The sequence below is a fragment of the Pygocentrus nattereri genome, chromosome 4, assembly GCF_015220715.1.
Source record: "Pygocentrus nattereri isolate fPygNat1 chromosome 4, fPygNat1.pri, whole genome shotgun sequence".
Classification (NCBI taxonomy): domain Eukaryota; kingdom Metazoa; phylum Chordata; class Actinopteri; order Characiformes; family Serrasalmidae; genus Pygocentrus; species Pygocentrus nattereri.
Genome location: NC_051214.1, coordinates 32895920 through 32916487, shown reverse-complemented (window position 1 = coordinate 32916487; position 20568 = coordinate 32895920). Strand labels below are relative to the sequence as shown.

Sequence of the window (20568 nt, the reverse complement as noted above, 5' to 3'; positions counted from 1 at the left end):
CACTGCGTGGAGTCTGGGGGAATGGATGTGGGCGCCATCAGGCCGCAGCTGTATCCTGTTTTCCTTTGCCTGTCCGGCTGCCGATCCCGCCGCCTTTGTCTCGCTTGAGGAATTGTCGGGAGGAAGGGGGTCGAGCAGAGGAATTTAACATATGCAAGAGAAGGTGGACGCTGGCTGGCAAGAAAAGGAGCAGCGGACGGGGGCCCCATCTTTGATGTGCGGATGCGATTGGTAGGATGACTGTACGTCCCGGCCTCTGCAAGACGCCAAACGCAAACATGCGGCACTCTCATGCAGTGTGAAGTCATTCCATCCTGTTTTCCCTCTCCATCTTCTCCCTGGGCAGTGGACTGAGACAATGGGGCTTGCTGGAGAGAGGCCGTTTACACTGGTCCAGGGCACTGTAGGCCTGTCTGCTTTGAGGAACATTATGTTGAGTGGCTAGCAAGACTTCAGAGGGACTTGCTGGGGGATGATTTTGCCAGACTGCTCAGTAGAACAGCCAGGAATAGTCAGTGTCCCTAACTGACTGTCGCCTTGTTGTTGAAATACACATGCATGAGAATTTCAAGGGACGTCGCGTAGCGTAAGCCATGTGTCAAGCTCCAGTCCTGGCACCCCAGAACACTGCAGACTATAGAATTCTACCTCATTTAACACACCTGATTCAGCTCATTAACTCATTAGCAAGGCTGTCATTACACACTTTGGCTTGGAAGGTCCCCAGTTTGACATGCCTGGTGTAAACGGAACCATTCTGGTTACTGTTGATACTAGTTTGATTAATGTTTAAACAAACAAAAAAAAGCATGAACTAATATTTCACCCTTATGGAGCCATAAATAATTGCTGCTATTATGAGGGACCACCACACTCCCATTAGTCACTTCAGTTCCTTAGATTTCAGCATTAAGATGTATACAAGCTTGTTCAGAGTGGAGTGATGTGAAATATTTATTTCTAGAGAAACTTATCAAGTCAGAATTGTTCACAGTGGAGGTAATAGGAGCCAGACATCTGTACCGTTAAGTGCATTTAAAAGCTTCCTCACAGAGAACTTTCATTAACTGCCTAAGACATTAGTTTTATGAAAATTTGGGCCTGAAGAATATATCTTTTAAAATCCATTTGTGGGAGAGTGGGACGTGCAGGATGTAAGTCAAACTCGTACCAAATGACACCTGTTTTTGTTCCCCTACAGATTTACTTCTATTTTAACAGTATCAACATTGTGACCCCTGGTTCTAAATCAATAAGTTTCTTTATGATCACCCATTTCATAGTACTCTTACAGTCACTCTGAATGATTTGACTTGCATTCAATTCATTAAATTATGCAGACATTTTGAAGCTTAAGTGGAATTTACCTTAGATATAAAGTTGTAAAAGGGATAGAAGGGTTTAGGTGCTGCAGTCCAATTAGAACAGTTATTTTAGCCTGGTGTAAGCCATGCCACAGTGTATACTTAAGATAGTTGCTAAGCAAGTGTCCCCTAATGAAGTCACACAGATATTTGTTTTCCATGGCTCTCTGACAGTGCATCTTTATCATCCACCCCAAACACATCTTGTTTCCACAGCTGTGACTCTGGGAGTAGTTTAATGATTAATCAGATTCTGCAGCATGAAGGTAGTTAAATAAGTTATTTTACAAGAATGAAAACGTTTCTCTCAAATGTGGAGCCTATACTTCTTTTGGTCTTATTATGCATGTCTTTATGGTCAGCACTTCTTAAGAGTGCCAGTATTAACACTGCTAATGCCTAATCCATCTTCAACTCCAGTCTTTCTCTCCTTCCACGCTGTCATTGAGGAGAGCTGATGGTGCTGTAAATTGATGCCCTCTCAGTTGGTAGGGCTGCACTTCGTGGCCATACCCCACTGTTCTGAGACAGTGGCCTCATTTGTCACTCGTTTGAGAAGCCAACCTGAGTGCTCGCTCTGTGCCAGACAGTAATAATGTTGTCATAGTAGGAGTCCACTGCCAGGCTCTGTCTGCCGGAGCTTGCTGCAGTATGTGTCCTCACACAGGCTTTGGCAGAGAGTGTGGCTTCAAAAATCAGCATTGCTGGGCTCTCCAGGCACAGCTTTGTAATGAGCTTTGTAACGCTGATTGATAGTGCGCGTTTAGTATTCAGTGTGAAGGCTCTGAGTTTGCCGCATGCTGTGTGATGTTCTGCTTTCTTCAGACTGGACACATTCCAGCACATATTCTTTTGTCTGTCAATGACCTGAGGGCAACAAAATCGGACTCCCAAAATCATTTTTCATAGCCTCTTGAATAAGAACGCTGAAGAATATTCTGTATAAGCAGTGTAGTAGGGATGCACCAATATAGGAATTGTGGGCCAGTGCTGATGTCCAGTGTTTTTTTCTTGTATATAGTTGCTGGTGATTGTGCATGAATATTTATAAAATGTAGATGTAGGGATGCATCCATCTGGACTAGAGTTACAGAGATATGTAATACTTGTTGTATATGGTTACAAATGCAGTAAAATCAGTAAAATGCAGATATTTTACTACAGTAGCCAAGCATCACCAAAACCTTTTCTGTAATGCAGTAGATATGTCAGCAAATATTTACCTGAAATATTGGTCAGGTTTAAACATCTGTCCCATACCTATATGATTCTAGTACCATTGTGAATCCTTACAGTCAAGCTTATCCTGTGCCTGAAAGCCTCTAACATTTACATAGGAAAACAAATGTGCAGACTTGGTTAATGTAGAGAATCTGAAAATCGCAAGTCATTTTGTGCACATATTAATTCTGTTCATTTGACAGCTTAGAATATACAGTATATGAATGCGCTGCATGTATCCAATGAAGCCCTGCAGGCCTCAGGAAAGGTCCCGTTGCATTGTGTTTACATGGCAGGAAGGGCTCTGGACGGGCTAGTGTTTAGACATTGGGCAGAGCGGCCCAGCAAAGCTTGTTCCATTGTTCTTTATCTGAAAGCGCCAGGGCTATTTCTGTTTTTGTTGCCTAATTCGTCTGACATTGTCAGTGGATGGAGGAAGGTGTGTGAGAGTGAGTGGGTAGGTTCTGGAGGGGGGGGGCTGGGGGTACGCAGTCAAAGCGTCAGGCCAGAGGAAATCGCAGGCCCCCTACTTCCACTGTGATTGTTTGCTGTCTCCGATCCCACTGTGATAAAGATTGCTTTCTTTGTTGGTGTTGGCGTAGGGCAAGGGAAGCTTGGCAAAATGCAAGAGTTAATGCAAGTGCTTATGGAGGCAAAAGAGACTCTTGTGGAGGATTGTGCCTTTGTGCATCTTTAGGACAAGGTCAAGTTTTCCAAAGGTAAGTTGTGGAAGAAAGGTGTAAATCCTTCAAGGACTTTTCTTTTAGGAGCTTCAGTTTGAAAGTCAGGCAGTCCTCAGCTCTGAAGAGAACTCTATATTCCCTCCATTTACCCAGCTCTCCCTGGTAACAGCACTGATGGTCAGACCACTCCCTCAGACAAGGCACAAGCTACTTTTTCAACAGAAATGAGAAATGTAGAATGGTGTGCAGTGTTTCTCACAGGTCTGAAAGAAACCTAGGGGCAGCCCTGGGGAGGGAGGCATTGATATTTGGATACCATTTGTTTACTTATTTGAGCATTCTAATAAGACAGTGAATATGTAATAGAATAATATGGGAAGCCCAGAGAGGAGCTAGTGGAGTTAGCATTGTCCTAATGATAGAAATTGGATAACGGCTTAAAGTGAAGTGGAGATGAGCTTAGGGGAAAAAGAGTGATTCTTATCATCAATTACAAGCTTAGGCAGCCATTAGTATACTTGGGGTGGGTGGGGGTTACCCAAGTACTGCCCTATGTGTGGAAAACACTGGGTGTGCTATTGGTTAAACTTGGTAAAGTCCAGAAAAACAGTTTCTACTTTGACGGTGGTGTCATTTACGTGTATTGCATTTGTTTGGAGAGGTTTTGTGCTTTGGTTTATCAAAGTGGATTTGGGGAGTTGGCAGTGGCAGGAAAGTCTTAGTCACTAGGGCAGCTTCGAAATTTATGGTTTTATATCGGGATCTGCCCCTGCAATTGTCTGACATGGTGGTCTGCCTTTTGTTATTGCCTTGTAAATGTGAGTGGAGTGTGCGTGTATTGTTCATAGCTTTGTTCTTGCATGGTCTGTGTGGGGGCGGAGAGGATGGACAAAGAAATATTCTATTCTGCTGAGTGCCTAATAAAATTTCCACTCAAGTTGTCAATGAACAGCTTGCCTTCTGTCCACTCCAGCACCAGTGAAAAGGTTGGACTCTGCTAATGGTACTCCTCTCTGCCTCTCTAGGTGAGGAGCTGCTGATTGAGCGACATGCCCACACAGGCATGGTGAATCCTGGGGACCACTGGCAGGTTATCATGCACCCAGGTGCCACTGCCCGCTTCGAGTACCGCATCCGTGTCAAGTGCGATGAGAACTACTATGGCAGCAAATGCAACAAGCAGTGCCGACCTCGTGATGACTACTTCGGCCACTATCGCTGCGATCCTTCTGGAAACATCGTCTGTTCAGAGGGTTGGATGGGACACGACTGCCGAACAGGTAAGAGATGTCTGCTATTCAGTGTAATTCAGGTAAACATCTTGTGTATCTCCTTGAAGATTGAGCTTGCCTTTGACATAACCTTGCAAGCTGGCTTTTAGGCCTACCTTATGAAGGAGGGCCTGTTAAATCATGACCTTTACCACCATGTAAAGACACCTGCTGCTATCAGTGGTTTCACAGGCCAGTAATCTTTACTCCTCAGCCTAAAGTGAGATGTTCTGTAAATGATACCTCCACAGACCTGGAGTCACACTTTCCATTAGCTACATTAGCTCAATTCATGCAGGACGCGGTGTCATTTACACCCTCCTATAAACAATCAGGGAGCTGCTTGGCTGTTTTTTTTTTTTTTTTTTTTTTTTTGTAATTGTGGTCTGGGTGTAAGGGGGCAGTAGGGCATTAGATACTAAATCACCAGGCTGACCTGCACAACAATGGTATGAGAAGGTGGTGGGTGGTGGCAGGCAAGCTTTATGTTGGGCCATAAATGTGTCTTGTGTCCCTAGGAACACCATGAATTCTCACATCTTGTTGTAGTTGTATTGGGTTCGTGCAAACAAACAAGGCTGACTTGTTTATTTGTTTTGTTTGTTTTCTCTCTCTCTCTCTCTCTCTCTCTCTCTCTCTCTCTCTCTCTCTCTCTCTCTCTCTCTCTCTCTCTCTCTCTCTCTCTCTCTCTCTCTAGCTATCTGTAAGCAGGGCTGTAATTTGATTCACGGAGGCTGCTTGGTGCCCGGGGAATGCACGTAAGTGGCAGAGTGTGGTTTCATGCTCGCTTAGCCCAGCTGATCTGGCTCCTTAAGTTCAGCAGGCCATATGCGTGCATGCTGATAAGAGGTTTTGACCTGTTTACTTTACCATTAATTAATCAGTGTGCTGGAGCTGCTGTTTGTGCAAGCTGTTTTTTTCCATGTTTATTTGTGCCCAAGGTGCATTTGCTAATGCACAGCACGTTGAAGGAGGTAGCAGTAATTGGTACAGGTCTTTGGAATGTCAGTCCTCTTTTAAAGCTATATTGTGAAGCCTTTATAGCCGGCATTGCTTTTGTATTCTGTATAGCTCTTCTAGATGCGACATAAGACCATGTCTCCGTGGGGGATACCCCGAGAGCTTGCCTGAGGGCAGGTTTCCCTCAGATCTGCACATATTCACTGATCTTCCTGTCATTAGTCCTCAGAAATGCTTCATGGGTATAAAGGGTAGATTAGAAGACTGTCAAAATGTAAGTGTTCCTTTGGGATTTGCTTCCACTTCAAGCCTCAGTTCTCTTCAATTCACGACAGTCATTATGAGGTCACATGGCATCCTGTAAAATGCACAAAATGTCCAGATTTTACGGTCATCATTGAGAAAAAAATATTTGCTGTGGCAGCTAACATACATCTGAACTGTATGTTCCATCTGAAGATGTCTCTAAAAACTAGTGAGACAAAGATATTTTGCTGTTGCAAAACATGTACCTGGCTAGTATCGATTCTAGAAGGCTTGTCCATTCACTATCCAGCTAAACGCAAAACAAAGATTGTAATATCTTTGTCCATGACAAAGATTTTCATGGATTAAACTGGCACCAGTTGTAAATGCTTAAGAATATTAGAGAATACTCATTTATTCATTGCTGATTTGGAATCCTAATTTAGCTGGATGTTTTGTTAAATATTATAAAACCAAGGGTTGATAGTCGGAAATTTCCTAACATCCAAACATAAGTATTTCCTTGTTCTTTTTGGGTGACCTAAAATGATGTCCAGTCTTGGTGTGATCAGTGTCATTCACCTTCTAAAGAATTTCATACATTGGCTTTCAGTCTGACTACTTACTAATCTAGTGTATGTATAGTCAGGGCACAGGAAACAGTGATGCTTCCTCTGCTAGAGCTTGCTGTGGAATCCTCTTACGTCACTGTCCCTCACCCCACTGCTTCTTCCTGCCCTAAACCTGAGCAAGGCTGTACGCTTCCTAAGCCAGAGAAAGAGCCCGAAGCCTCCTCCAAACCCCGCTCAGCGACAAACTAGAGCTGAATGATTTGTGGGAAATATCTGACTGCAATTGTTAATTAAATGCAGTTACTTTCTGTAAATTAAGTTAAGGCCTCTCTGTTTTCCTCAAGAAGACCGGCACGTCCATTTTTTTTTTTTTTAGGATCGAGGTTTGACCTATGTTGTGCTAGATAGCTAGTTCTGCGCTATAGTTTCCCCTTTTAAAACTGTTAAATTGTGGTTTCTATATAAACATGATTGCGCAGCCCTACGAACTGCTCTACTCTCTGCCCAGAGAATAGTGGGACTGCATATAGTTAAAGGCAAAGGCCAGTCAAATAATCATCAGACCCAGAACCCATACTGGGCCAATGGAGAGGGTGTTGAATATTCTTTGACATCCAACACCAAGGTCTCCGTCATGGAGGAGCCCCCCCACTGCTGCTGCAATGGTGTAGTCAGGAGGCCCCATGCCACTAAGGGCCCCCCTGTTGTCAGCCTCCTCTGCGCTGTCTGACAAGCATGCATATCCAAAGAAAAGAGCAGCGTGAGCATTTCTACACTTGAGCATCCTCAGGTCTTTCTTGGTTGTCTTGGAGAGGTGGAAGATGGTAGGGATATATTAAGGCTTATTCCAAATGGAAGAGCGCATTATGTTTGCTCAGTGCCCCTGATTTATAGAGCTGAACAGTATTTCACTTGTTAATCATTATTGTGATATTGGCCTTCACAGTATAGGCCAAGTGTATTAGCTGCAGTATAGGCCAGCTGTATCGCAGTTTTAATGTCAGTATAATTGCAATAGTAGTATTTTGTTTTGTATGATGCCGCCCTGGAATAATGATAGGGTTGCAGGGCAAGTGTTTGGCACCTACTAAAACAGGATGTTATGAGTCGTCTATGAGAGGACCACCAAGTCCCATGCTCTGCAGGATGCAGTGACTTGCTTCCCAGCTTTATCATACCATTTGGAAATGGGAAGGAAGGAAGGAGATGATGATGAGGGGATTTCTCAATTTGCTCTTTATTGGAATTAAATCTCAGAGAAGTTATCTATAAACTGACTTTTTGTTTGTACTGTGATAGAACAAAATGTAAAATGACAGAAATGTGTACTCAGGTTTTCCACCTGCCACATGCAGCGCTGCAAGTAATGACGCATAGGTTTTGAAGGCTTGTTCACAGTGATCGTGGACTTGTCTTGACACATAATGGTTTGCTTGCCAAGTTGTTTCTCTTTGGAGTGAGTGAGCTTACGTTTGGCAGTGCTCGGCAACACTGAATGCCTCTAAGCTGGCATGGGTTTCAGATTCTTTCTGCGCATGTTGGGCAGCCTACACACTCTTTCATGCGCTAGTAGTAAAGTTGTATCTGGGCAACACAGGACTGAGAGCGTTCTTTAGTGGAGATGATGAAGGCATTCTCTGTCCTCAGGCTTCTGGAAGCCTGTCTGCACACCAAGGTTGGTAGAAGTGTGTTTGGAGAAGGAGCTTAGAAGTGAATGACATAGCCATGGTCTCCTCTCCAGCTAAATCTGATGGGTTTGCGTGAATGAGAGAATCTGACTCTGTAGGAGTTTTATGTCTTGGTAAAGAGGCACAGTCCTGAATTTTAAAAATTAGTTTTTCAATACTGCATGAATCAAAGACTGCTTCTATTAGCTGAGGGTCTGCTTCCCCTCCTCTCTCTGGGGGAGGTACAGCTATGGAAGCCTCTGCAGCCGGGAGCTGGAGTTTGGCCGTGCCTGTCCTACAGGACTGGCGTCTTAAAATAGCCCGCTCAGAAATGACAAGACAGCTGAGACAGAGACAAACAGAGCGAGAGGGAGAGAAAACCACTGGCCTTGGAATAGCAGAGTGCTGCTGTAAACCAATGATTAGCTAACCCCTCACCGGCGCTACTCCATATTTCCTCTGGCTCCCACCAAGTCACCCATGGGGGAAGCGTGTGTTTATATGCTTGGAAGTGTTCTTAACCTTTGCCACCCTGCAAGGTCGTCTTCTGCTAAGATTAGGTGTCTACAGACACAGCAGTGGTGCTTTAGCTTAAGGCCATTGCATGAAGTTATGGGCTTGTCATTAAGATGTCATTGGTTGCTAAACAGGCCTCCAGGCTGATGGCGCTGCTCTTGTGGTTTCAGGTGTAACTACGGCTGGCAGGGTCAGTTTTGTGATGAGTGTCTACCCTATCCGGGCTGTGTACACGGCACCTGTGAGAACCCATGGCAGTGCAACTGTGAGAAGAACTGGGGTGGACTGCTGTGTGATAAAGGTAATCCACATTTACACTTGCAGGCAGACAGTCAAATATTAGACACATATTTAACCTACAGGGTAATTCACAAAGCAGGATTTCTCAGTTATTCATATACCTGAAGTCAAATCCTGTCCAATAGGAGGGACATTCCAATTGGATAACTTTTACCCAAGTTATCCGGCTAACTACTTTGTGGAATACCCCCCCAGTCTTCCTCATTTTTATACTTTGAGGCTGGTTTAATCCCAAAATCACTTTTATCAGAAAAGAATTCCTCCTGTACTCAAATCCACATATCATATCTATTAAGCAAATATTCCAGCTAGGCATCAAATGGAATTACTCCACCAAGTTGACTTGTATGCTGCCTTGTCAGCGTAGCTCTTGGTCATGTGATGGAGTGCACGCGCCACCGGCCACACACTGGATATTGATGTCGTGGTTGGAGTGGTGCTTGGTCATCTGATCCTGTGGCCGGTGGCCGGCGTGCGACCTGAAAGACGCTTAGGAATGTGAGGCGGCTACTAGGTCGCCCATCTCTGTGACCTTATCTTTATTTATTTACCGCCATTTATGTGCAAGGCCTCACCTTATAAGGCACACTGTGAGCCTGTGGACCCTCTCCTGTAGTTTTGACAGCTGCCTTCCCCAGAAAGAGATGTCCTCGTGTCAGCCATGCCAAAAGGGTCAGATTCTTGATGGCGTAGCTGCTAGAGCCCAGTTTGTTTCACCACCTGCAGCTTGAGTTATGGACTAAGAGTAACGTGTGTTATTCCCAATGCAGATTTGAACTACTGTGGCACCCATCACCCTTGTGTGAACGGAGGCACCTGCATGAACTCGGAGCCAAATGAGTATAATTGTGCATGTCCCGAAGGCTACTCTGGCAAGAACTGTGAGATAGGTAAGTGTCGGATCATGTGCACATGTAATGTTGCCTAATATGGATGAAGTTGTGCATGAGCCAGCAGAAGCAGAAATGCCAGGAAATGATGCCCTGCTGGACACAAGAAGAATGCTGGGCCATCCTTTATGTCACAGTTGCTAATTGAGAATGGAAATATCTTTTGCAGCTGAGCATGCCTGCGTTTCCAACCCGTGTGCTAATGGTGGCACTTGTCATGAAGTTCCCTCTGGCTTTGAGTGTCACTGTCCACCAGGCTGGGAGGGTCCCACCTGCGCTAAAGGTGAGTATTTGTCTGTGTCATTAAGTGCTCATCCCTTGTTGTGGAGGTATGAGGACACTACCATTCAAATGTTTGTTATCTCTGTTTGCAGTGGTGTGTGTTTTAAAATGATTTTAAACCCACTATGGACACCATATTAACTGTCGCAGTGGTGATACTTAAAAAATTCTGACAAAGTCTGATTTGATGCAGTTAGTTCTGTGTCCATCCAAACACGTTTGTTAAAAGGAAAGAAGAATGCAAAAAAGTCTCAGAGGTCGCTCAGGCTGTTTTAGTGGCCACTGGGCAAGTACACTATGGTAATAAAAATGCAGTTTAAATAACAAATGATACTAAACTTATGAACAGGTGTGTCTCTGTGTCTATGTCCTTTGCTATGCATGTTTTTTTCCCCTGTTTTGCTCGTACCTTCCCTGTCCACACATGTCCAGATGCTGTTTCCAGGCTGGGCTCCTGCTGGGCAGTGTTGGCTACTGGTCACACAGTGGGGTCCCCATGTGGGCTGCTCCTAGCTGAGTGCTTGTAGGAGCTTGGATTAGAGCACGGTGATACTGATCACTGAGACAGGGGATTTGCATAATCCTGCCTTTACTTTGAACCAACCCGCTTTTGGCTTTGCAAATCAGGAACGCGGCATGGTGCCCTCCCGCTCACCTCCTTTCCCCAAATCTCAAATTTAGCCCACCTTTCTGTGGTCGACCTCCTGCTTGACTTGGCAATACTGCTACTACCCCATCCCCCCCCTTCTGTCGCTCTCTCTTTATCCTGAACATCCCCCTTCCTGCCCTCCTGACTGTGTAGCCCCCTGGGCCAGGCCTGTGTTGCCATTACCGAAGCAACAGGAGGTTGTCCTGCTGGAATTTGGCACGCTCTTCCCTTTGGGAGCCCATGAAGGTGCTGCTCCCCCCCCGCCTCATACACAATCATGCCTGACCTACGTACACCCCCTCTGTGGGTCCCCATTCTCCCTTACAATCCAATAGATGTGCCAGGCCAAGGAGGGAATCCCAAGAAAGCGGGCGTCTGCTGCTTTTTTTCTCTCCTTTTTGATTGACTCTGAAACATCCTTGTGCTCAGTCCATTTGTGAGAGTATCAGAAGTGTGAGGATTGTAAGGCTAATAGTGGCTAATCTGCTGCCCTATGGATTAGACTGAACACTAATCGAGTTACAGTGTAAAGCAGGACTACTCTGTCTTGCTCTGACTTCAATTTCAAATCTCTTTTTTCCTTTCTCTTTCACTTTCTCACTCTCCTTGTCCGCACTGTGTAGTGGGTGGTTATCAGCCCCCACAGCTCGAGTAAAGTCAGCATAATCGCCCAGTTTGAATGTTTTATATGGAAAGCTATTGCACATAATTGGCAGTTAAATCCTGCTCATCTGAATCCATTTGGAACTTTGACCTCATAAATGACTTAAATGGTAAAACTGTTTTGATTCGTAAAGAACAGCTCTAAAATGAGAGAGTACAGAACAGCAGGCTGGAAGTTTCCAGCGGCTTATCTTTTAATGTGGTTGTGAGAGGATCTGCGTTTTGTTTTACAGACATGGACGAATGCGCTTCCAGCCCTTGTGCTCAGGGGGGGACTTGCATTGACCTGGAGAACGGCTTTGAGTGTCTCTGTCCTCCGCAATGGGCTGGGAAGACCTGCAAGATCGGTAAGTTTACTGCTGCATGCGCAACGGGATGGCTTGAAGTTAGTATTAATGGAGCTGTTTATTTGATTGTATCTTGATTCTTTATTTAAGATGGGAGGCGGGGGTCAGTGAGCCTGTAGGATGCTCTGGACTCTCTTGTTAGATAATACATGTGCATCTAGACTTACGCAGTGAGTTTGGCATCCATGGCTCCCCAAAATAAAAATCAACACGTAGTTTATTTCACTGCTGCAGTTGATGACAAAAACTGGGAAAATTGAACTTCAGATGTAATCATTGAGGTGGTTTTCTGTAGGTTATCACATATAATTCTGCCTGAAGACGTGTATGCTTATAAATGTAGCTTGCATGCTAAAAACTGGGATAAAATAAATAATATATAGGAAGGACTTTTGTGGTGAATTTAATGGGATTATAATGTTATCAGGATTTGGTAACTACACATATTCGCCGCCCATTCTTGTTCCTCCCCCACATTACATAGTATGGTGACCTGTTTTGTTGGTTTATTTGTCTTAGTGAATCTGTCTTTTGTGTTAGGATATAAACAAAGGTAATAAGATCAGGACAGAAAAAAATAATCTGTATCCACTCATGTTTCAATAATACAATGATTCTAGTCATAGTATTCCATGATGCATCCTATCAGTTACATTGCATCCCTGTTTGTTGAGAAATGTGACTGTTGATGCATGTAACTGTTTTGGTTTTTACTTGGTGGGTGTGATCTTGTACCTGCATGTGTGTAATGTGTTAGGAAAAATCGGTTTGGGAAAACCTGTCAGCTTTCTGAGATCAGATACCTCGACTGTGAGCTTTATCTGTGCCTTTGCAAAAATTTGCATATTTGTGACCACACCAGCATTTGCGTGCCTCCATTCCCCACTCGTCTAAGGAAGTACAGGATGTGAGAGAGGAAGCGGATCATAACCTGTAAACAAACGGGGTGAGGAACTAGAGCCGGTGAGCTCGCCTTACAGGCCGAACCTTAGCCCTCAGCTCGTGTTTCGCCTGGTCCTGCTGCGGCCCCGAGTCAAGTTTCCTGCGGGACAGGTGCGCAGGGGAGCTGCATGCACCTCGCCAGGGGCCCCTAATGAATATTTAACCACCTAATAAGCGCTAGCTCTTTCACAGCAGGGTTGCTAGGGTCACGGCACCAGTTTTTCTTCAATTTAGTTTTGAAAGAAGATGGATCGCGTAGTGGATAACATTGCCCAATGAATTTTGGTTTCTTGTCCAGGCAGGGTCTTTGGAGCAAAGCCATAGAAGAAGCACTTTTGGTTTCCTAAAGAACTTCTTCAATTGAAAAGTTTAGGACAACCAAAAGTGGTGGTTGTTAACCACATTCGACTACCATCAGAAGTCACACTGTATAAGTGTTTGCTTTGGCATAGACATCCAGGATTGCTTTCAAAGAAGAGATGTGAACGGAAGTGAAATAACGAGAAGGACAGATTGACCTGATGTCAATGTGGAACAGAGTCTAATGGCTAAAGTGTTGCCAGTTTGCGCACGCTGGTACAGAGTTACAGGCCGGAGCCATTTCAATGTGCTTAATGGTGGTGGGGCTACAAAGAGACAGCTCCAATTTCTCTCCTTGACTTCATTGCCTTACCTTCTTTTTTTCTTTCTTACTTTTTTCTCCCTTCTTCCCTTTTGCCCTTCCTTCCTGTTCCTTTTCTACATGTTCCTCATCCCTCCTTCTTTCTCTCCCTTAATCCACAGATGTAAATGAGTGTGTGGGGAAGCCTTGCGTTAACGCTTACTCTTGCAAAAACTTGATTGGTGGATATCTCTGTGACTGCTTTCAAGGATGGGCCGGACAGAACTGTGACATCAGTCAGTATCTCCTCACGTTTTCCTCTCCTCACTGGTCCCTTTCGCCACTCTCTTCGGTGCACCTTCTTTTCTCTCTCTTTCTGGGTGCATACATATTCTTGAGCACAAACACACACATAGGCCAGGGTTTCCTTTGTAGGCACCTGATACTCTGCAGGGACACGATCACCTCACACAGCGTCATAGCTTCAGCTCCTGTTGCATGATGCTTCCTGTTCTCTAGCCTGTGGGCTTGTGCTGATTGAACTAATGATTCAGCATTCGGCTCACTAACTCCTCCTCTTCATCTTTACTGCATGCAATTAAATTAGTAATGACGCGTACCCCCGTTTTGTTTCCACTCAAGCACTTTGTTTACTGTTTTGTTCATTTTTTTTTTCTTACTCATGCTCAGACTTGAACGGCTGCCATGGACAATGTCAGAATGGAGCAACCTGCAAGGTAGAGCCTCTCCAGTTATAGTTCTCTGACCAGCTCTGGTATTGGAGGCTTTAGTCCAGCACAGTTTGTTAATTTATTTCCGCAAACAACTTAACAGTTAGTTACCAGGTGATTCATTTAGTAGATGCGTTTCTGTACTTCTTGGTTTGTTTAGTCATATTGCCTGTTACCTGAGCCTAATTTTAAGACAGGCATTTGGATCTACATTGACTGACAATGTCAACAATTGTCAACAATGAATCTCTGTAGAATAGGACAGGGGGAACCAACTAATTGCAAAATGTTTTTTCAGTGACCATATCACAAATGCATGGATATTTTCCTCTAACGGAATTTAGTTAAAATTAATGGTGTTTCACATGGTTTAGTCAAACTTATGATTATGCAGCCTTTTACTGTCTTTCTTGGCGTAAATGCTAGTGATCGTAGAAATAACCAGTTAGTTTAGACGCTCAAGGCAGAGGTTTCACTTTGTACACAAGTGCACATTCTCTTCGTCATCATGCATCAGATTCAATTTATGGTAAATCATCCAGTCAGAATGATCTGCTTCTGCCAAATCGCTTTTGACTATAATCAACAAATCCAATTCTTCATTTATTCTTAACCTTTTTTGTCATAATTTCATGTTTTATTTTCATGTAAAATAAAAATAATTTTGTAACTGATATGACATCCACTTTTTGGCAGGCCTAGCAAGCAAACTGGCAGGCACAGCCCCCTGAGGTCCGCCTACCGCAGTGGGTTTGGTGGTTTGGGAGTGCATGGGGCTCTGCTTCTAGATACGCTGCCATCTTGAAGTATTATTAGGGAAATTCACAAACTGTGCTGGTCTCTGGCCCTCCAAGACGGGAACTGCTCTAGTTCATATTCCTCAGCCATTGTGTTGTTTGTAGCGTTTCCATCATTTATATTCGGTGATGATCGCTAATATGCTAATAATCTTATGCAGGGAGGAGCACGGGGAGGCTACCATTGTCAGTGTCCTCCAGGCTTCACAGGCATCCACTGTGAGATCCAGAGGAACAAGTGTGCCAGCAGCCCCTGCCAGAACGACGGCCTCTGCCACGTGTTGTTGGACAGCTTTCTATGTGAATGTCTACCTGGCTACGCTGGTGTGCTGTGTGAGGTGAGTGTCACAACTGCTAGATGAGTGCTTGAATGAGACATGGATTCTACAACCTCAGTTTCCAAGTTGCGACATCTTGGGTATAAAACTACATATACAGTACTATGCAAAAGTTTTAGGCCTTAACAAATTGTTTAAAGCATTTATCTTGACGATACGTTTTCCTTGTTTTAACAAAAACAAAACGACAGCAAAAAAAAAACACAATGTAACATTTAAAGTAACTGGATTTTTTTGTACCATGTCAGGTGTTGGATGATAGCTGTTATTAATATTACACATCCTCAATAAGGGTGATAGTTTTGGGGATTTAAAAACATTGACACACATTACATCTGTACATTTTTGTGTTAATGTTGTTTGTATTTATTCTAATAATAGTGCAAGTAAAAATGCTTACTGCCCTTATTCATAGCTTTTTAAATATAATTTTGAATAGAACTATATTTTGATTTTATTAAAAAAATAATAATAATTGGTCGAATATTCTGGTGCTGTTTTCAAACATAAAAATTTCTCAAAAAAGCATAGTTTGTTATATTGACTATATTCCACTATTTTGAGATTTCAGAAAGGAGTCTTTGTCTGCTCCATTCATGTGTGCTGTGCTTTTCCTTGCCCAGCCCAGCTAAGCCCTGCCCATGTTGCAGCAGCTAAATTGGGAGACCTCCTCCCATTTGCATGCATGTTTGTTTGAAGCCTTGGTGCGGGGCAGATTGGCCCTGCAATTCTAGCACAGGTGTGAGTGGGTAACTGGAGCAGAGGGGTTTATTCCTGCCACACCGTTCTTGTTGTTGGACAGGACGCTGGAATAGTCTGGTCTGAGGCCAGTTACCGCCCAGCGGAGGGTTTGAAGTGGATCTCTGCGGAGGTGCTGTGACTGGTCTGGCCAGTCGCGGCTCACTGTACGGGCTAAAAATAAAGGACGTAGTGAATGAGGCAATTCTTATTTGGACGGACTGGCTGTGTGCCCGCGCGTGGCCCAGGAACGAGGAGGCCTTGGTTTTTACGTTCGATTCATGCCTGGCGTGCCATTGCGCTCCTATTAGCCTGCAAGGGCTCCGGTCTTGCAGACGGATTGTGGACTATACGGGGCAAGCGTTTGATCTATGATACGTCTCTTCATGAACACCTGCACTCGAACCTACTTTTAGAGCCCAAACCCGAGGCTTGCGGCAGTCCCGCCCTTAACTGATACCCTATGGAATAACTGCCAGCTAATGTATTGATATTGAGCTTCGGGTGATTGAAGGTCCAGTTGAAACGGATGCCGAATTCTCTGTAGCTCAGCCTGCCAGAGCAGTTTCATGTCTCAAAGCTGTCTACTGTGCTGTCATCATCTCTTGCATCACCTTCAGCAGCGAACCAGCTTTAGCCTTCCACTGTATATACGGCACATCCCTAATAAAATAAATAGACTGAGAGAGAGGAGGGAAGGAAGAGCCAGGCTGCAGCCCCACAAAATGCCTTACATGGCAACTGGCATGATCTATCCTACTCAGAGGCTTGTTTAAATTCCCCACAAGTTCATCCCTCTTGAAGACGCTGCATAAAAAATTGGAGAGTGGAGACATACTGTTGAAGTGGTGGGGAACTAGCGGCCCAGCTCAGGAGGAGTTGATTTATATCCAGAGCACTCGACTGCCCTGAATACCTAAATATTATGGGATGCAAATGATCATCTAGCCTCTGCCTTGGAGTTTGAAGTCTCTTGAATGGCCTAGAATATTAGCAAGTGTACAGTCAAGTCTAAGGGAAGAGAAATGTGAAAGTGTTTCACGTCCCTGCTGAATCTTGCTTAATAAGACAGAAAGGACGGCTAAATTTAGCCTTACGTTTTGTTGTGATCTCTCTCTTGTTTGAGGGCAATGGTGCATTCTCCTTTAGCTGTAAGCTTCTGGCAGGCTTCCACAGCTTACCCCGCTCTGTTTATCTCCGTAGTTTAAGAAGATTGGACTTGAGCTAAGGCCTTGAGTAAATCAAAGCCTCACTAGCCTGTCTGGTCCCTTTCTCCTGTTTACCTTTTTCTGTTTTGTTTGCCCTTGTTTTCTTACTCTCAGAAACAGGAAACACTATATTTACCAGTACATTCTCACTGTGATTATAAGATGTACACACTTTGAATTGTTATTAGTTTTAAGAAATAAACATTATAGAAGAAACAGAATAACTGCAAGATTAGGGATGCACAGTGATAATGGAATCATATCAGTATTGGCAAATTATGTAAAAGAAATTGTTGGCATTGTAAAGATGATCAGATTTAGCTGTTATTTCAGACCAGTGTTTGATGATGATTGAACTCTGGAAGAGTAGAACCTTTGTTCTAAAAAATTTGTATTTTATTCCTTTTGATGTATTTGTAGCCTTTCAGAAGTTAATGTTACTTTTCTTTAACATTAATCCGGGTAGGTCTAGTCCATATTTCTACATTTTATAAACATATATACCAGGGATGGGCAATAAGATCATCACAATACTAACAAAACATTGTCACAATATGGCCAACTCAAAAAACCAAATCTCAGACAAACCAAATTTCCTGAGTAATATTGTTTGTTGAAATATGTGGTGGTGTTGCATCACCCACTCCTAATATATACAATGTTTATGTCCTAACATTGGCTGATATGTGCAGCAGATATTTGCATGCACAATTCCCATACCAGTACATTCCTAATCAAGGTGAAGACATAGAATATATGAAGTTCAAATGGACAGAGAAAAACAGTAGATCTCTTTAGTGAGAAAAAAACTGCACATACATATAATACAAGTAAATAAATAAATTTCTGTAGCATGTTTTGTAACCTCCATCTATATAAATGTATGTGTAGGTGCAAAGCCACTCCAGCCCTTGCGAGCCCAACCCGTGCAAGAATGAGGCATCCTGCCACAGCCTGCTGGGGGATTTCTACTGCGCCTGTCCCGAGGACTATGAGGGGAAGACCTGTGCAGACCGCAAAGACCACTGCAGGACTGCCCCATGCCAAGGTAAAGAACACAAGCCTCTGTCATAACTCTCCACAGCTCTTTCCTTTATCGCTTCAGCAACGGTGAATTGCAAACATATCCTGTTCTGATGTACCACTGATCACAGAACTGACTGGTAAGCTTGCGTCTCTCACTCTCACAGTGATCGACAGCTGCACGATTGCGGTAGCAAGTAACAGCTCGGATGGAGGCGTAAGACACATCTCGTCCAACGTGTGTGGCCCTCACGGACGCTGCGTCAGTGAGCCCTCTGGAAACTTCACCTGCACTTGTGAGCCAGGCTTCACTGGAACTTACTGCCACGAGAGTAAGTCCTGCAGCACCTCACTGTCTTTCTCCACACTTTGTCTCCAGGTCCAGCGTCGTCCCTCTGCAGACTCAGAGAGCCAGCAGGTTCAGGGTGTATGGTTTGATGTAAGATGGTGCATTAGTGGTATACTAATATATAGTGGTATTCATAGTAACCATGGGTCTTAATGCCTACATTAAATGTACAGTTTTTATATGTTGATCATGATAAAATTGTGGAAAATCTGGAAAAATATGTTCACTGTGGGTACTGTTTTGTTTTATATTGCCGGTACTTTTCCACCATGATTGAAGATTTAAATACATTTAGTAGTTAAGTATATTTTAGGCGTACACATTTGCTCAGAGTTACCATGTATTTGTAATTATTTCATGTAATATCTTTGCAAGGTAGCATTTATGAGCATTAAGGGCTTCTGGTCCCTGTTAACTCTGTGATGAACAGTTTTAGCTTTTCGTGAGCCGAGGACTTCATACAAACCACTCTCAATGAATCTATTTGCATTGAATTGGTTGAATTATTCAGATTTTTCTGTGATTTATTAACTACTAACTACAATTAAGACCTGATAAATACAAAAGTATAGACCTTTCATTATAAATCAGCTTGTTATGAAAGCTTGTTAGTGGGTGCGCATGTAAGGCCAGATCATGCAGGCATAGAAATGCTGCAGGTTCTCAAGGTCTGCAAATAGATGTACTTGGTCACTCATGCTCGTGCTAGCTTTTGTCTCTTCCTCAGCTTCATTCCCAAACTCATCTCCTGTGCCTTCTCTTCTCTCTTTCCCAGATGTGAATGACTGCGTGAGCAGCCCGTGTCGGAACGGTGGCACCTGCATTGATGGCCTCAACTCCTTCCTGTGCTTCTGTCCTGATGGCTGGGAAGGCGACCTCTGTGACCTCAGTGAGTAGAGCCATCTTCCTCTTTCTTTCTCCTCAGCCTCCCTTGTTCCCTCTATCCCCACTTACTCTGTTCTGCTGCTCCTTCAGATGTAAATGAGTGCAGCAGGAACCCATGTAAGAATGGCGGCCACTGTCAGGATCTGGTCAATGACTTCTACTGCGAGTGTGCAAACGGTTGGAAAGGCAAGACGTGCCACTCACGTGAGAGCCAGTGTGACTCCAGCACCTGCAGCAATGGAGGCACCTGCTATGACCACGGAGACGCTTTCCGCTGTGCCTGCCCACCGGGGTGGGGCGGAAGCACCTGCAACACAGGTAAGCTTGCTGACCTGTATCCTCTGTTCTTTAAGAATATGGCTGTGAACATGGTAACAATCTGTGGAACACTGGTTTCTAGCCCTGGACGGCTCCTGTCCCACATGTTTTTTCCTGCTCTCACAACTCCCCTTCTGGACACCCACTTTCTTGCATACTTTAAAAATATTCCCAGCACACTTCATACAGCTCATGAAAAGCTTGATAGTTACTTGATATTCTGGATAAGGTGTGTTGTAGCAGGATAGTCGGATCCTCAGAGCTGGAGTTCAGAACCACTGCTTTAACACCCCTACTCAGGAAAGTCTTGTTAATGAGCTGACAAATGATAACTTTCTCAGACTGATGAAAGACAACTGGCACCCTGACTAACTGAAGCTAACTTTTAGAGCTGCATATAGTGTATGTAATGGCTATAATATAATGTTCATAATATAATACAATGTACCAGTAAACCTATTCATAAACAGTGTCAATGTATTGAAACCTGTGTGTTCATTCAGTTCTGCCAAAGTATATTATAAAGGAGGAGGAGACGGTTCACTGGCGGAAAATATGAATGAGAGCTCATAATGCTCAATGAGCATCACCTCTCAGTAGAGAAAGTCATAAGCTTCAATAAAAAGAGCCAGTTGGCTTGTTGGTAATGCTGCAGCTGACTGGTGTAAACTGTGATTTGGTGTACTGTGCTGCTGTCGTAACGAAACCTTGTATCTCCATTTTGTCATTGTTCTGTTTTTAACATAATTTGAAAATGCCTGTTGCCCTTTACATTGTGTGTGTGAACTTCATGATGAATGGACCAAAATTAATTGGACAAAAAGTCAATCAAAGTAAAGTTGGTTTTTCTCTTGTAAAGTTACCATTTTGGAGGTACAAGGTTCAGTTCCGAGAGCAGCGATTAGTTTGTGTACCTCAGGAAAATTTTTTTTTTTTTGCTAGATTAGTGAATTCATTCACTGAATGCAAGCAAAAGTTTTGTTGTTCAGGTCTTCTAGGTGTTCATT

At 43.8% G+C, this 20568-nt stretch overlaps 1 protein-coding gene across 2 annotated transcripts in view; it reads left to right on the top strand.

Annotated features, from left to right (window-relative positions):
* The window catches only part of jag2b (jagged canonical Notch ligand 2b), a 49573-nt gene that overhangs the window by 20571 nt on the left and 8434 nt on the right, over positions 1-20568 (top strand). Inside the window, exons 4-16 of one of the 2 annotated variants that reach the window (XM_017710466.2) lie at positions 4294-4548; positions 5237-5297; positions 8671-8801; positions 9571-9690; positions 9860-9973; positions 11518-11631; positions 13357-13470; positions 13865-13911; positions 14864-15040; positions 17878-18034; positions 18177-18341; positions 19134-19247; positions 19334-19561. In XM_017710466.2, the coding sequence (XP_017565955.1) occupies positions 4294-4548; positions 5237-5297; positions 8671-8801; positions 9571-9690; positions 9860-9973; positions 11518-11631; positions 13357-13470; positions 13865-13911; positions 14864-15040; positions 17878-18034; positions 18177-18341; positions 19134-19247; positions 19334-19561 (1797 nt within the window). The remainder of the gene's footprint in view (positions 1-4293; positions 4549-5236; positions 5298-8670; positions 8802-9570; positions 9691-9859; positions 9974-11517; positions 11632-13356; positions 13471-13864; positions 13912-14863; positions 15041-17877; positions 18035-18176; positions 18342-19133; positions 19248-19333; positions 19562-20568) is intronic. The other variant, XM_017710467.2, reaches the window with a different exon arrangement.